Raw genomic sequence first — 15,885 nt, 5'->3', positions numbered from 1 at the left:
GTGGAAAATGTGTGTGCCAAAAGAGAGAGGAGGAATGGGCTTCCGAGATGTCTATAGTTTCAACTTGGCGATGCTAGCAAAACAGTGTTGGAGGCTTATTGAGAATTATGGATCCTTGTGTGCTCGCGTCCTTAGAGCAAGATACTACCCTACGGGAGACATTCTCAATTGTGAACTTAAAAAGGAATCCTCTTACGTATGGAAAAGTATTTGGGCTGGTGTCCAGACTTTCAAAAAGGGGTGCATCTGGAGAGTGGGAGACGGTGCAAAGATAAATATATGGAATGACTGCTGGATACCGAATAGTGCGTCAAGGAAAATCATCGGTTTTAACACAGTTCGGGACCCCCTACCCGAGATCCGCCGGTTTTGACACCGACATCGGTTTTAATGAAGTATCTTGGTTTAAAGAAAGGGTAGATGAGTGTAAAAATATCACTCATCACCTGCATGGCCCACCAATGACGGAGTCGAATCCAGCAGATCTTTGGTAGGGGGTTCCGAGCTGGTAGCCTTGGCCGATGGTAACAAGACAGAGAGGAGACGCGCTATTTACCCAGATTCAGGCCTTCTCGAAGAGGTAAACTCTATGTCCTAATTTTTTGTATTGATTATGGATGGGGGACAGAGTATAGGTTGATCTACCTCGAGATCGTATGTGAATGAGTTTGCCTCAACGGTCTAAACCCCTCAACTTTTATAGACACTTGTCGAAGATTGTATTTGTGCCTTGGAGTATGCATCAAGTCTTCGGAAGATTCCATCTTGAATACGCCATGGGGCTTGGCGAATGTGGCCCATTGGTTGGTTGTTTGGGGGTCCTCGACCCAGCCCACCTCTAGGAGCCGACGTGGTTAGCATCCCCCTACATAGGACACACCATCAGTGGAGTTGGAGATACTGGAACCCGTTGAAAGCGATGTTGCAAACACAACCTGAGGATGCTGGAGCTGGCTATGTGTATGCTACGACCATGGCTGCGAGACGACCGACATGGTTGCAAGGGGGAGTGTGTGGTACTACAGCAACGATGCCTGGAGTCGGGCATGCTGTGCGTGATTAGTCCTCCAAGTGTCACAATCGAGTGCGTTGACTTGACGGCGAGCCACAACCGACGACGAGGGCGACCAACTGCTACGTGAGGACGGACAATTGCTATTGCAACGAGTGCAGCGAGCTACGAGTTGCAATGAGAGCGGTGAGCAATGAAGGCGAACTATGAGCTGCAACGGTGGCGGTGGCCGATGGGGCTGCCGGTGACTTCATTGACCCACAATGCACATGTATGAAAGGTGAAGGATTGACGGGACAAGAATCAAATGACCATGTGGCGGAAATTTGGACCGGTCGACCGACAGCTACCAGCGCCCTTTACAAAAAAGGATTTCCTTCCTCGCGATCTTGCCCGCACAATCTCCAATCTGACGGGCACAAGATTTTCCGTTGAAGTACTAGTGGGCGATGTCTGCGTAAAAATCGCACTACTCCCAAATTCTAACCTCGCCGGACTCGCAATCGTTCCGGCCAATCCACATCGCCGAACAGCTCCAGCCCAAACCCTAGCTCAGCACATGGACCACGACGCCGCCGCCGCTTCCCCGTCTGCCTCGCCCTCCTCCTCCGGTGCCTCCCCCTCGCCGCGCTCCAAGCGTCGCCGCACCGACCGCTATGCGCTCGGCTTCGAGTTCGCTCCGCGCTCTGCGCCCTCAGCCCCGGCCCCGCGCACGACGCCTGAGTGGACGGAGGACTCCACCTTCGCGCTCCTTGACGCCTGGGGCGAACGCTTCGCCTGCGACGGCCGCCGCAGCCTCAGCGCCGACGAGTGGCTCGAGGTCTCCCGCATCGTAGCCGCCGCTGCCTCCCGCCCCGCGGGATACTTCTCCGAGTCGCAGTGCCGCAACCGCATCGACACCCTCAGGAAGATGTTTCGGAAGGAGAAGGAGAGGTCCCGCCTGGCTGCCCACCGCTCCAGCAACCCCTCGCCCTCCAAATGGGTATACTTCGACAAGATGCTGTCCCTCATGTGCCCACCGACGCCGCCGCCGCTACTGCCGCCACTAACTCCTCTCGTGACGCGGCGCCGTGACACGCATCCAGTGCCACGCCGTTCATGGGGTGTAGACGTCGGGGAGCTTGTGCTCGCTGGATGTAGCAAAGTGGTACCAGGGAATTCAGTGCCAGATGCGCAATTGAGGGAAAAACAGACATACGAGACTGGCGCAGTACAGGGGGAGGAATTTGCGATTCTCACAGAGGCAATTCATAGGCTTAGGGAGGTTTATGAGAGGGTGGAGAGTAGCAGGAGGCAGCACATGGCGGAGTTGAATCGTATGCGGAAGGATATGCAAAGGGACCTTGAGGTGAGGCGGAGAGAGATTTTGGAGAAGGCACAAATGGAGATAGCGAGTCTTGAGGAGGAGGATGCAAAGGAGGGTGCTGTTAACAATAGATTAGAGGATTACAATGGTGTTGAGGAGCAGAACAATGGTCCTTTGGATGCTTCTCCTTAGCCCAGCACGTACGAGTTCAGCAAATGAGGTTGGTTCATTTCATCCAAGATGACAAATTGTGGGCCAAATCATGTTCCATAGCATTGTATTTAGATTATGTTGCATTCCTCATGCTTATATCATGGTGGGTGCCTATCTTTAATTTCATATAGAGAACTCAACACATCATTCAAGAAAGTAAAATAGATGTGACCAGCTGTACTTGATAGGTCTATTAGTTATACACCCATGTTAGCATCCTGAGCGGTTGAGCCTTGATATGACACCTTTGATTATTTTGTAGGGTCTTGCATTTATGGTTTGTTCGAAATTTTGTTTGAGGTATAATCTGTATCCACATATATTAGAAGGAGCATGCTAGGAGAATTATAATGTGGTTGATGTTAGGTCCGTGCAAGGAAAATGAAATCCTTTGAGAAGGCACATCTAATTGCCTTAGTGTATTGATGATTTAGATGACACCAACAGCAGCCAATGACTATGGTAATTATAATGAAATATGTCTAAGTACCAAACCTTGCCTTAAAATTGCCTACATTGTTATAGGAGAATGAGATCAGCGATGATACCCCGCACGTTGCTGCGGGAATTGGATGCACTTATTTCTATAAGATTTGGCAGTATGAAACTTTAGTATTTGTATTAGCAATATGAGAATAGAAACTAAAGTACATACACTTTATTATTATATTTGTAGAATATTTATTGAATATGAGTAGCATGCATGGTGCATGTTAATGTGAGTTCTTTCATGCATAATGACATGGTGAGTTGGCATAGTTGCATGTTGAGAGAATTAAATCTAGTGGAACATGCATGGTGGCATGGTGAGTTGGCATAGTTGCATGTTAAGATAATTGAGTTAGTGGTGATGCACTATTTGGTGGACCTACATGATGATGTGGCTAGGTTGCATGTCAAGATAAATAAGATAGTGGGGATGAATCCTCTTAGGTATATAGGATATGCTAGGTTAGATCTGTGTTGCTACCATCGGGTTATTCAAAAATTTATTTGAGATATTTTTCGAGCAACCGGCAAGAGCTCTGCCTACATTGTTATAGGAGAATGAGACCAGCTATGAGTTGTTGGAGATATATGCTAGGTTAAATCTGTGTTGGTACCATCGAGTTATTCAAAATTCTATTTGAGATATTTTTCAAGAAGCCGGCGAGAGCTCTGCCTTTTCATTAAGAAAAAAATTGACCAGTTAATAAGGAAATCTGGCCAAAAACCGATACATTTGCGAGACGCGCACACACCAGCTCCGAGGCTCCACACCAAACGAGCCAGCGCCTCTGCCACCCAAGTGACCAGAGCGACACCCTACAACGCAACGGCAGATTCCTGAGCCGCCGCTCTGGCATCCACATCAGCCTCAAGGGCACACACTAGTAACCAGAGAAGACACCCTAAAACACCGCAACCATATCTGGAGCCGCCGCTCCAACTTATGACCCTAAGCAACACACGCCAGCCCCGAGGTCGGGCACCCGGCCGGCCCACGACACTGTCACCCAAGTGACCAAAGCCGGCAGCCTTCCCATGAAGATGAAAATCTGGAGCCACCACTCCTACTTTCACATGGGCTATGAGGCCGCCCACCAAGCCAGCAGACAGCTCTGCCACCTAAGGGACCAGCGTCGGCACCCTTCACTAGATGACGAAATCCGGAGCCAAGGCCGCACACCAACCGAGCCAATGGCTTAGTCACCCATGCGACCGAATGCTGTCAGCACAGCTCAGCACAGCAAAAGCTCATCTGGCTAGGCCATGGCCTCCTGAGAGGCGCCTCCAAGGAGGAAGCGATTAGGACACCACAGTCGCCCGCTCCAGCAAAAACCTGGAACTTGAGCTTTTGCTCGCAGAAACTAAACCCTTGATGGCGGGAGATGAGCCAGAGCACCCATAACGACGCCTCCAAGGAGGGGAACGACGCCCATGGGCGCTTTCATTGTCGATGGCAAGCAAGGTGGAGCTGTGTTTTGACCCAAGGCTCCGGCACCACCACACCATCACCATCAAAGACGCACGCCGCTGCCGCCAACCATGCCAACAACTGCCATGGCCCACACGCCGCTGCCCAACCGCAAGGCGACCTCAACAAGCCAGAGCCCACCAACTATCGTGCACCACCACCAGGACTTCATTTAAGATATAGGAAAGATATTATACTATTGGAATTTCTAGGTCACATGTTGACTTGCGTTTGCGGCTTTCGACTATGAAAGATTCGATATGCATATGTTGTCGGCCTTCTTTTGCACGCTCTGAATCTTATGGCCTCTATCTATGCCTAGATGGCACTCGTTGAGCTTGATTTACGGCCCTAATGTTACCCAAATATGCACTTTCCCTTTACAACCGTATTCGTGAAGAAAATGAAGTTCGAAAAAAAATCACAATATATGTTATTGCATCTTGGAGCACCAGCATGAAGGCTGTCATTTGTTTATACTTCACTACGATACGTACTCGAGATAGTATCTTCTTGAGAAGTGTGTCACCTCAGTTTTTGTCAAATGACGGAAAGACGGATAATCCTCTTCGCAAGCTGGTTATTTGTTTCCATACTTTAAATGGAAAAGACTGAGTGTGTTTGTTACAAGTTACCACAAAATTAGAAATTTTCTAAGCAGTACACGCGTATCCGAAATTTGAGCTATACTCTGTTATCTAGCGATTTATTTAGTTTCACTCTTCAATACAGTTTTTTCTGTCGGGGTGCTACTTCAGTATGCACGTTGAAATACTGTTCCTTTATGTTTGATACTTAGTTTACCTCTATCTTTGGTTGGTGCTAATAAATCCTTGGTGATGTGGGAGTCACTTGGAAACTAGAAGTTCCAACTTTGCATGGAGCCTTGGAGCTTGTTGCTTTGTGTGGTTATGATTGACATGTTTGAATGCAACCCTGTGAGTAGCTTTTAGTTGGTGTCATGAACTGCAACTATCAATTATTACCACACCCTTTTGTAACATATGTACAAGTAGTCGATTATAATTCCTAACTTTTGGTGAGTACCATTAATACAACAAGTTGGAGTACTATTACTAACTTCTGGATGTTGGATGTTGACCAAATAATTCATGGAAGTCCCTGTTGCAGTGAAAATCCCACATCATTGTCATAATATTATCAATAATATGCCATGTCCATATTTTTGTTTTTAACAGGTGAAAGGTCCTTACCTTTTTGCACACGTGGTTTAATCACATTGTTTTATCCAGATTAATAGAATGTTGGTTTCTATCCTGTAGAATTTAAACAGTCCAGAACTTGAACATGGAAGATGACTTGTTTAATCTCGGCGATGCAGGAACAAAGCTGGGATATCATGTCAATAGTTGGATCCACAAGGTGTTTCAGACACAAAATGGGGATTTCATGTCAATAGTTGGATCCGGTAGCCTTAATTACGATTGGTAATGTTAGATATTAGGATTGTCATATATCCGAGTTTAACTCAATCTGTTGACACCCCATGTAGTTTGTTGTATAATTATCTTTTGTATCACTCGTGTGAAGCTGAACAAAATATCAGTGATTACGTAATTGTTGTATTTTCCCCACTTAGGGATGACCACGTGGATGAAAATTAATATGGATCAATAACATGTGATTTGACCAATATAAGCTTGGCTAATTTTAGTGCTAGTTTGCAGCTGTACTTGCCCAGTTTGAGTCATTCTTTGTTTTTTCAAGTCTTTGATTCCTTGTTGTCTCGCTTATTATTTTCTCTGATTTGAAGTTGGTGCAAATTGCACATATTCTTTGTAAAGCTTGTGGAATTGAGTAATTAACTGCCTTATTATTATTTTCTCTGATTTAAAGTTGGTGCAAATTGCACACTCTTTGTAAAGCTTATTATCCCCGAACGATCATTGTTCAAGCTTGTGGCATGGTAAGTTGGCACCAGAAAATGGGCAGACGCAGATAAGCCGTCAAACTGGAAACTACACACGACAAAGCTAACAGGTAATTCAGCCCTACAAAAGTACAGTATGAATCTAATTTTCCTGTTCTTTCAAAGTTGGAACATTATTCTGTGAGGTGAACTAGTAGGTAGTTAACTACTCGGGGAACAGCTCTTCCTTGACGGCAGGTGCAATCCACTGGATCTGGATGTAGGTGATCTCCCAGAGCTCATCTCCTTCTCTCTGCACCAGCACCTCCTTGTTCTTCATCTCGACGATCATCCTCTTGAGCATCCGAGGCACCAGCTCCTGCATCACGCCGGCGCCGCCGCCGGCCGCCAGGTCGGACTTGATGCACGTGTCCATCCGACGCAGCACGCCGAGCCAGAACGTCCGGAAGCCCGGCCCCTGCGCCAGCGTCCCCAGGAACAGCACGAAGACGTCGGCCAGCAGCTCTGTCGCCGCGGCGAGCGTGCCCTCCATGCTCCGCGTCTCGCGCTCCGCGCCCTCTCGCCGGGAGTACTCGAGAGTCTTCTCGTGCAGGTCGTCCACCATGGCGAAGATGACGAGGTTAAAGCACGCCAGGCAGCCCGCAGGGCCGAAGTCCAGGTCCCCCGCGGCGGCCAGCGAGAAGCTCCGGCCGAGGTCCGTCACGGCCTGGTTGCGGATCTCCTCCCGCCGCACCAGGCTCGTCTTGCGCAGCGTCTCCGCCAGCTTGATGAACATGTTGGTCGCCAGGTTGCCCATGCGCGACGCGTCCTCCACCGACGACGAGCTGTTGCTGCTGCTGCTCCCCGGGTCAGAGTAGCCAGACTTGTGCCACTGCACGAGCCAGTTGACGGACTCGGCCATCAGCTCGAGGATCTTGGTGCTAATCTCGAGGGGGCTGATCTTGAGCGCGGCGAAACCGAAGGCCGCCTCGATGCAGGCCGCGTAGTTGAACCGCGAGATGTGCGCCCCGTCGCTCATCAGCTTGATCATGGCGGCGACGGACTGGTCGAAGGTCTCCGGGTGGCGGCCGGTGACCGACAGCAGATGCAGCAGCGTCTTCCACCCGAGCGGCGTCTGCACGCTCCCGGCGTGCTCCATGATGAGCTTCACGATGCACTCGGAGATGCCCTCGCAACACGTGTCGAGGATCTCCTTGTCAAGCTTCCACATGAGGTTGATGGACTTGCAGATGAGCTCCTCAGCGAGGCGGTCGGGGGTGGCCTGTCCCGGGAGCAGCTTCACGGCGACCTTGAAGAGCACAACGATGGCCTTCTCGGCGAAAGGGCACGGCGAGAAGAGCGGCAGCATGGACACGGCCGTGAAGCAGTCGTGCATGTGCTGCCAGAAGGAGGCGAAGCGCTGAAGGTTGGCCAGGGAGACGAGCAAGATGAGATCCCAACAGAAGCCCACGGTCTCCTCTTCCTCGATCGGGGTGCTGAATTTCTGGCCCTTGCCACCGGCCGCAAAGATGAGCGCCCGCCCAAGGTTCTGCAGCGACTCGTCAGGCAGCTTCCCGCTCTCCGTGAACATGCTGCCGATCTGGCATTGCTGGATGATCTTGAGGTTGTTCTCGAACTCGTTGCCGACGCAGAGCAGCGACTCGCCACAGCCGTCGAGAGACAGGAACTGCGAGAACCGCCCGATCATGCCGGACACGTGCCGGCTTGTCCCGGCGCCACGGTGCGACGAGGGGAAAATGGCGGCTGAATCTGACTTGGGGCGAGGGCCTAAACGACTGGACACGCTGCCGTCCTGTTCCACCATCGACTGGGGTAACAGCCTGAGCCGCTTGAGCTTGAGCAGGCAGTCGACGATGTTCTTCCAAGCGCCTCGCACCGACTCGCCGAACCTGTTGGCGATGGTGAAGAGAGCCAGCGTTGCCATCCTCGGCTTGAGCTCATTGCTGAAAGTGAAGATGGTCTCCTCCGTGGTGGCGTAGGGATTCAGCAGCGTCGTGAACTTGCAGAGGCAGCAGAGGAGCTCGTCAAGCACGTCCTCCAGCCCGTAGCGTGCAATGCGTGCCACGGAGATCAACCCCTCCACGCACTGGTTCAGGATCTCCTCGTCGTCCGTGTAGTCGAATATGGCGGCAAATGTCGCGACGGCCGGCCCGGAGACAGCAATGAACACCTCACGGCTGAGCTTGTGCTTGAAGTCGCAGGGCGTGAAGGGCTCGATGGAGCGCGACCGCTTCACGATGTCTGCCCACCGGCTGGTGGTCATCTCCACGTTGGTGGCGCCCTGGCTGAACATGGTGATGGCGTTCACCGCAATGGAGTGGAAGAGCTCGGACAGGTACTCCCTGGGAAGGTCCTTGCCGGAGTTGATGGCGCGGTTGTTCCTGATGAAGTCATCCTCTGACATTTTCTTCTTCACCTGGGGGTTGTGCAGGTCGGTGTTGAGCATGATGACGGAGTAGCAGAGGATGAAGGCCGCGTCCTTTGTCGCGAACACCTCCTGCGTTTGCTGCTCGTAGAAGCGCTCCGAGAAGTGCTCCAGAACGCGCTGTATCTTCTGCGACTCTCCCGGCAGCCGGAACGTCTCCAGGTAGGTGCGGAGCGCGGTGTCGAGGATGGAGCCGGTGAAGTCAAAGGTGTCGGTGAACTCCTTGAGCACTTTGAGGTTGAACTCGTCCGGGTCGCCCAGGAACTCCCCGATCTTGACCTTGTCGAGGCCCGGCGAGTAGCGCAGGAAGTAGGCCATGCTCTTGGCGTCCGGCGGAGTGGGCACCAGGTGGCAGAGCTTGAGGAACTCGACGCCCTTCTTCTCGTCGCGGTTGTAGTGGTTGGCGGCGATGGCCACCTTCTTCTTCTTGAGCTTGCGCTTGCGGACGAAGTCCACCCAGGTCTCGTGGCCATGGTCATCGCTCGAGTCCCACCGCTCCAACCAGAACAACCGGTACTCGGAGATCTCCACGTTGTACGCCTCCTGGTCCGGGGCCTTCTCGACCTCCACGTTGTCGGCGATGGTGGTGATCATGTTGACGAGGCCCTCGAACGCCTGGAGCTGAACGGTCGTCATCGGGTTCGACAGCGGGTACGCCGCCTTGCACAGCAGCTTGCCCACCTCCTCGTAGACATTGCGCATCAGCGGGTCGCAGTCATAGTTGACGTACATCTCGATCACGAACGTTGGCTGCCGGCAAAAGCTGATGAGCCCCTCGATCGCCACCTCCTGCAGCTGCAGCCCGCTCGCACCGCCGCCAACTCGAAGTATCACGTACATGAAGAACGCTTCCAGCTGGAGCTTGAGGAACCTGGAACAAGATGCCATTCAAAACAGGAGCGACAACAGACTCGGATGACATAATTAAGGGTGCATAGCATACCTGCGCAAGAAGTTGTACAGGTTGAGAACTGTGCTGCAGATCATTGAGAGGACCAGAGGGCTGCACTCCGTGGCGTAGTAGATCAAGTGGTAGAAAAGATCATCCTGGATGAGGCGCAAGAGCTTGGGATGCTTGCCGATGGCCTCGCCGCCGAGCTCCACGGCCGAGTTGAGCAGCACCAGGGCGAAGAGCTGCACGTCCTCCTCGGAGGTGAACGCGCCGTGCCCCTCGGGCGTCATCACCATGTCGGGGGCATTGAGGAGCAGCGAGCAGAGGAAGTTGAAGACATCAACCATGCACCGCGCGCCGAAGCCTGCCGCGGAGGTGACGGACATGTCGTCCTCAGCATCCTCGCGGATGTCCGGCAGGCGGGCGAAGACGGCCTGCAGGATCTCGTGCATGCAGTGTCGAGCCGTGCGCTGCAGGAGCTCGCTGCCGCGGCTGCTGGCCGCGTGCTGCACCACCTGGAAGCACGTGTTGACTGCGGTGCACACGGCGCTGTCCGAAAGGAGAGGCGCGGCGCGGGCGCGGAGAAGCGCGGCGAGCACCTGCAGCACGCGCAGGAGCACGGCCTCCTCGGCGCCGGCGTCCGCGATGCGCTCTATGCGGCAGTTGGTGACCGCGGTCAGGATGGCCTGTATCGCGTCCCGGGCGCCCGGCGAGCACTCGTCGAACACGTCGATCCGCAGGATCTTCAGCACGGACGACAGGGCGACGCCGGTGGCCGCCGGCGGGACCTCCTCGCTCTGCACGACGTCGAGGAACGGCGACAGGTACATGGACGGGTCGGAGCAGCGCCACGCGCCGTGGCGGGGCTGGAAGAGGAGGGCACGGAGGCTCTTGAGGGACTGGATGAGGCCTGCGAACACGGCCTCTTCCGCAGCGGCGACCGCCGGAGGGAGGTAAGCGTAGGGGTCCGGGCGACGGCGGATGACGGCGAGGAGCGCGGCCACCTCCGTGTTGAGCATGCAGGAGATGCCGAGGTCCTTGAGCCGGGGGTCACGGCGAGTCCCGCGTGCCACGGTGTAGGTGGGCGGGCCATCGTCGTCGTCGTCCGAGGCCGGCGTCCTTGCCATCGCGCGCCGGCGTCGAGGATTATTGGGCGCTCCGAGGTCAAGGGGAGGATTAACTTGTTCAGGAGAAGGCTATGTCTACTTTGAATATTGGAGGACGTACGCGAATATGGTGGATGAACGTGAGGAGCGAAAGGGAGTTGCCTCATAGCTCATGTCCATTTTTGCCAAGTGGTGAGTGATTTCCTCCTAACCTTGGACTGCTGCCCATAATTTTTTTTCCTGTTCTTCAGCAAACGATGCTACTGTCGCAGACCGCAGACTGTTCACGGTTGCATGTATTAGTGCGATTTTCTAAAAATAGCATTGGTTCTTTTATCTTTGCAATTAAAATAGCATTTGGTTCGTGCAACGAGTATTGAGTCCTTGACACTTGATCATCTTTTCCAACCAACCCGTATTGAGTGCTGAATCTTATCTTATATACTTATTAATAAGTTTAGTCTCGCTAAGTCTTGAGACTTGATAAGTCCCAGTCGATGCTATATCCGTGAGATCTTACATTGAGATCTGTGATTTTTTTTCCAGTTTTCCCTTTTCTCTCTAGCATATTACTCCCTCCATGCCACAATGTAGTGCACCTGCGCTTTCCAAGATTCAAGTTTGACTGTAAATTTAACCAATAAGACCGATCGCGGCGGGAGCAAAAAAAAATATCACTGAATTCCTATTAAAAATACGAATTTAGTGGTATAATTTTTGCTCCCGCCGTTGTCGGTCTCGTTGGTTAATTTTACGGTCAAATTTGGATCTCGGGAAACGCAGGAGCACTACATTATGGAATGGAGGGAGTATGTGACTTCACTGAGACTTGGTTAAATATCAATCGACTGAGACCTAGCCACACCCTAATAAGTTCATCCCCACCTTCTTATTTTTCTTAACATGCAGCTTATCCACCTTATCATATATTCCTCACGCATGTCATCTTCCCTTTAAATGGACATACAAGTTTATCCACATCATCAAGCCCATGCAACCAATCAATGTTTCACTTTTCACCAAATGCACGTCATCCACATCATCAAGTGTCATGCAACCATTCAACTTTTCACTTTTCATTTTCCACCACATGCAAGCCCTCCACATCAAAAACATCAAGCACATGAAGCCCTCCACATTATTAATATTTATTTTTATTTAGTTAATAATTGAACTTGAATGTCACAAGACAATATAACATGCATCCACTTCCATTTACCTCTAGATTGAATGTGGTGCACTATTATTCTCATATATTCTAATTTTATTTTCTGATAAGTTCATTACTGAAAAATTCCGCAGCAGCGTGCGAGGCATTATCTAGTTATTGGAATGAGCATAACAGGATGCAACCGTGCCTTCGTATCACTTTAGCTATGCGTAAGTTGACTAAAACTTGAAATCGAGAAATTCCATTATTATATGCTTATTTTTGCATATTTTGGAAAGCATAAATTTTGTGAAAATTTTAAATTGTTTATTTTAGAGATGTTTTATTTTCTTTGTTCTTGAAGGGTAATACTAATGCACTAACTCATCTTTGTTAGAAAACTTCTTTTTTTTCATTTATATATTCTTAAATGGTAACACGGATGCCACAAATTCAATATTCGTTAGAAAAAAATCATTAATTTGATTTAGTTTTCTTTTAGTGTTACTTTACTCTGTTCTTTAAGAGTAATACAAATGCTATTATTTCATTCCTTCTTACAAAATTGTTTTTGCAAAAATTTCACTATTATATGTTTATTCTTGCATATTATAAAAAGTGTAGTTTCTGCGTAAACTGCATGCAAATATTGTCATTGTTTGTCTTGGATTATTTCCATTCTATTGCTTCTCAAATGTTAATACCAATGCCATTAGTTCATTCTTCCTTAGAAAATTTCATTATTTTGATTTTTTTAGATTTCATTTCATTTTCTTTCTTCTTGAAGGGTAATACAAATGTCACTAAGTTAATAATCCTTAGGAAACTTCTTGTTTTTTCAACATTTCCATTATTATATGCTTATAATTGCATGTGATAAAAAGTGCAATTTCTGTGTAAATTGTGTGCAATTTTTCTCAATATTTCTTTTTTATCTTAATTGATTTGTAAAGGCTGATAACAATTGAGCTAATTCATTTTTTCTTAGAAAACTTCATCATTTCGCTCTTTTGTGTTTTTACTTTCTTTGTTAAGGGTAATACGAATGCGACAAATTCTTTCCTTCTTAGGAAACCTTTTTTTGGAAAAATTTCACTAGTATATGCATATTTGTATATATTATAAAAGTTGAAATTTATGTGTAAATTGTGTGTTAGTTTTTTCATTATTTATTTTTGTTTCTGTGGTAATAACAATGCCACTATTTCATTTCTTCGAAAACTTCATTATTTTGAACTTTTAGTTTATTCTTTCTTCTTAAAGGGTAATATCTCTCTTTTGTGGGAAAACTTTCGATCTATTCATTTTCAGTCATAGCAATGCAATGAACACTAAAAATAATAAAAATTACATCCAAATCGTAGACCACCTAGTGACGAGTACAAGCACTGCGAGCCGAAGGCGCACCACCGTCACCACCCCTCCCTTGCCAGAGCCGGGTAATATCAATGCCACTAATTCATTTTACCTTAAAAAAATGTCCATTATTTTGATTCCCTTTCAATATTTTATTTAATTTTATTCTTTAAGGGAAATACCATTCCGCTAATTAATTATGCTTAGAAAACATCTTTTTTGCAAAATTCCATTTTATATGTTCATTCTTGCATATTATTGAAAAAAGTAATTTCTGTATATATTGTGTGCAATTTTTTTATTATGTTGTTTAGTTTTATTCTTTGTCTTCTTGAAGGGGAGAGGGGGGTGAGGGTATCACGGGTAATGATGTAGCAGTGCAGCTAGCTTGAGGTTAGGCAAGACTAATCCATCAATCGCATGTAGAATCATAGTACTTCTAGAAGGTTGTGCGCATTTTACTGCACCGTTTCTGTTGTCGTGATTTAATAATTTATTTATTTAGTTTGGCTCTGAGGGAGATGTTGTAAGCAACTCGCCCATTCGACTTAGTTACATGTACATTATGGACACGCTACTCGCCCTTTCGATCCAGTTGCATGTTCACTCTTGGCATGCAACTCGCCAACTGACCCAGGTTTATGTCCATCCTCTACACACAACTCACCTCTTGGCCCAGTTGCATGTCCATTCTGGACACCCAACTCACGTTTTTGACCTACTTGCATTTCCACACACGACTCACAACTCACCTCCACCCAATCGCATGCTCACCCTCGACACGCAAACACGCCCCACCCAGTTGCATGTCCACCCTAGACCCGAAACTGAACCGACCCAGTTGCATGCTCATCCCTCATCCTCGTCCCGACCTAGTTGCATGTTCACCCTTGACCTGAAACTTAACCCGACACAGTTGCATGTCCACCCTAGAAGCACAAATTTTGCCACTCGACCTTGACTGCATGTCCATTGTCGATAACAACTCAACAAACCTAGTTTCCATATCCACCTTCGACACTAAACTTGTGTTGACCCCGACCCAGTTGAGTGCCCACCCACGACACACAATGTGTGTTGACCTAGTTGCATGTCAACCCTCAACATCCATCTTACCTCCTGACCTAGTTTACATGTCCACCGTTAGCATGCAAGTTACGTGTCCACCCGCGGCACGCAACTTGGCACTCGACCCTGACTCAATTGTATGTCCACTCTTGACACGCTACTCGCCCTTCCAACTTAGTTGCATGTCCACCCTCGACATGCAACTCGCCCTTCCGACTTAGTTGCATGTCCACTATCAACATACGACTCATGTGACCTACTTGGATGTCCACTCTCAACACGCAACTGATCCTGTCCCAACAGAGTTACATGTCTACCCTTGACATGCAACTCGCCTACTGAATCTCGACCGAGTTGCATGTCCACCCTCGACACACAACTTGCCTCTGAACCAGTTGTAAGTCCACCCTTGACACGCAACTTGCCCGTTGACCCCCCTGACCAAATTGCATTGCCACTCTCGACATGCAACTTGCCCCCAAACTTGGACCCAGTTGCATGTCCACCCTTGGCATGCAACTTTCCAGTTACCCCCCTGACCCACTTGCATGTCCACCCTCGACATGCAATTTATCCCTTGAACCCTGACCACGTTGTAAGTCCACCATCAACATGGAACTTGCCCCTCCCCGCGAACCATTACCGAGTTGCAAGTCCACTATCGACATGCAAATTGTGCACTGACCCCCGACCCAGTTGCAAGTCAACTCTCAACATGCAAATTTCCCATTGACCTCCCTCGACCCAGTTGCATGTCCACCCTCGACATGCAAGTTGCCTCCCTCGAACCCTGATCCAGTTGCATGTCCACCCTCGACATGCAAGTTGTCTCCCGAACCCTGACTCAGTTGCAAGTCCACCCTCGACATGCAACTCGCCCTTCCGACTTAGTTGCATGTCCACTATCAACATACGACTCGTGTGACCTACTTGGATGTCCACTCTCGACACACAGCTGATCCTGTCCCAACCGAGTTACATGTCTACCCTTGACATGCAACTCGCCTACTGAATCTCGACCGAGTTGCATGTCCACCCTCAACACACAACTTGCCTCTGAACCAGTTGTAAGTCCACCCTTGACACACAACTTTCCCATTGACCCCCCTGACCAAATTGCATTGCCACTCTCGACATGCAACTTGCCCCAAAACTTGGACCCAGTTGCATGTCCACCCTTGACATGCAACTTTCCAATTAACCCCCTGGCCCACTGCATGTCCACCCTCGACATGCAATTTATCCCTTGAACCCTGACCACGTTGTAAGTCCACCATCAACATGGAACTTTCCCCTCCCCGTGAACCATTACCGAGTTGCAAGTCCACTATCGACATGCAAATTGTGCACTGACCCCCCGACCCAGTTGCAAATCAACTCTCAACATGCAAATTTCCCCCGACCCAATTGCATGTCCACCCTCGACATGCAAGTTGCGTCCCTCGAACCCTGATCCAGTTGCATGTCCACCCTCGATATGCAAGTTGTCTCCCGAACCCTGACTCAGTT

General features: G+C 49.3%; 2 protein-coding genes across 2 annotated transcripts; one reads left to right on the top strand and one right to left on the bottom strand.

Moving 5' to 3' along the window:
* The first annotated feature begins 1,437 nt into the window (after positions 1-1,437).
* Positions 1,438-6,179, top strand: LOC119276520. The gene is made up of 2 exons (XM_037557592.1): positions 1,438-2,538; positions 5,831-6,179. The coding sequence occupies exon 1, from the start codon at positions 1,572-1,574 to the stop codon at positions 2,508-2,510; it is 939 nt and encodes a 312-aa protein (XP_037413489.1). The 5' UTR covers positions 1,438-1,571; the 3' UTR covers positions 2,511-2,538; positions 5,831-6,179.
* A 269-nt stretch (positions 6,180-6,448) lies between these two features.
* On the bottom strand, positions 6,449-10,823 carry LOC119281389 (ARF guanine-nucleotide exchange factor GNL2-like). Its single transcript, XM_037561905.1, has 3 exons — positions 9,748-10,823; positions 8,550-9,675; positions 6,449-8,045 (listed from the first exon to the last, which is right to left on the bottom strand). Exons 1-3 carry the CDS (start codon positions 10,821-10,823, stop codon positions 6,585-6,587), a joined length of 3,663 nt encoding a protein of 1,220 aa, XP_037417802.1. The 3' UTR covers positions 6,449-6,584.
* Positions 10,824-15,885: the final 5,062 nt, after the last annotated feature.

This window comes from Triticum dicoccoides, chromosome 3B (genome assembly GCF_002162155.2).
Source record: "Triticum dicoccoides isolate Atlit2015 ecotype Zavitan chromosome 3B, WEW_v2.0, whole genome shotgun sequence".
In the NCBI taxonomy this organism is placed as follows: Eukaryota; Viridiplantae; Streptophyta; class Magnoliopsida; order Poales; family Poaceae; genus Triticum; species Triticum dicoccoides.
The sequence above is the reverse complement of the archived record's forward strand: the minus strand, read 5'-3'. Positions and strand labels throughout refer to the sequence as shown.

Coding starts and splice junctions, on each gene's coding strand:
- LOC119276520 (XM_037557592.1), top strand. CDS start 1,572: ATGGACCACGACGCCGCCGCCGCTTCCCCGTCTGCCTCGCCCTCCTCC.
- LOC119281389 (XM_037561905.1), bottom strand. CDS start 10,823: ATGGCAAGGACGCCGGCCTCGGACGACGACGACGATGGCCCGCCCACC. Junction 9,676..9,747: donor CTGTACAACTTCTTGCGCAG/GTATGCTATGCA, acceptor ATCTTGTTCCAG/GTTCCTCAAGCTCCAGCTGG. Junction 8,046..8,549: donor AGCACAAGCTCAGCCGTGAG/GTGTTCATTGCT, acceptor CGGTTCTCGCAG/TTCCTGTCTCTCGACGGCTG.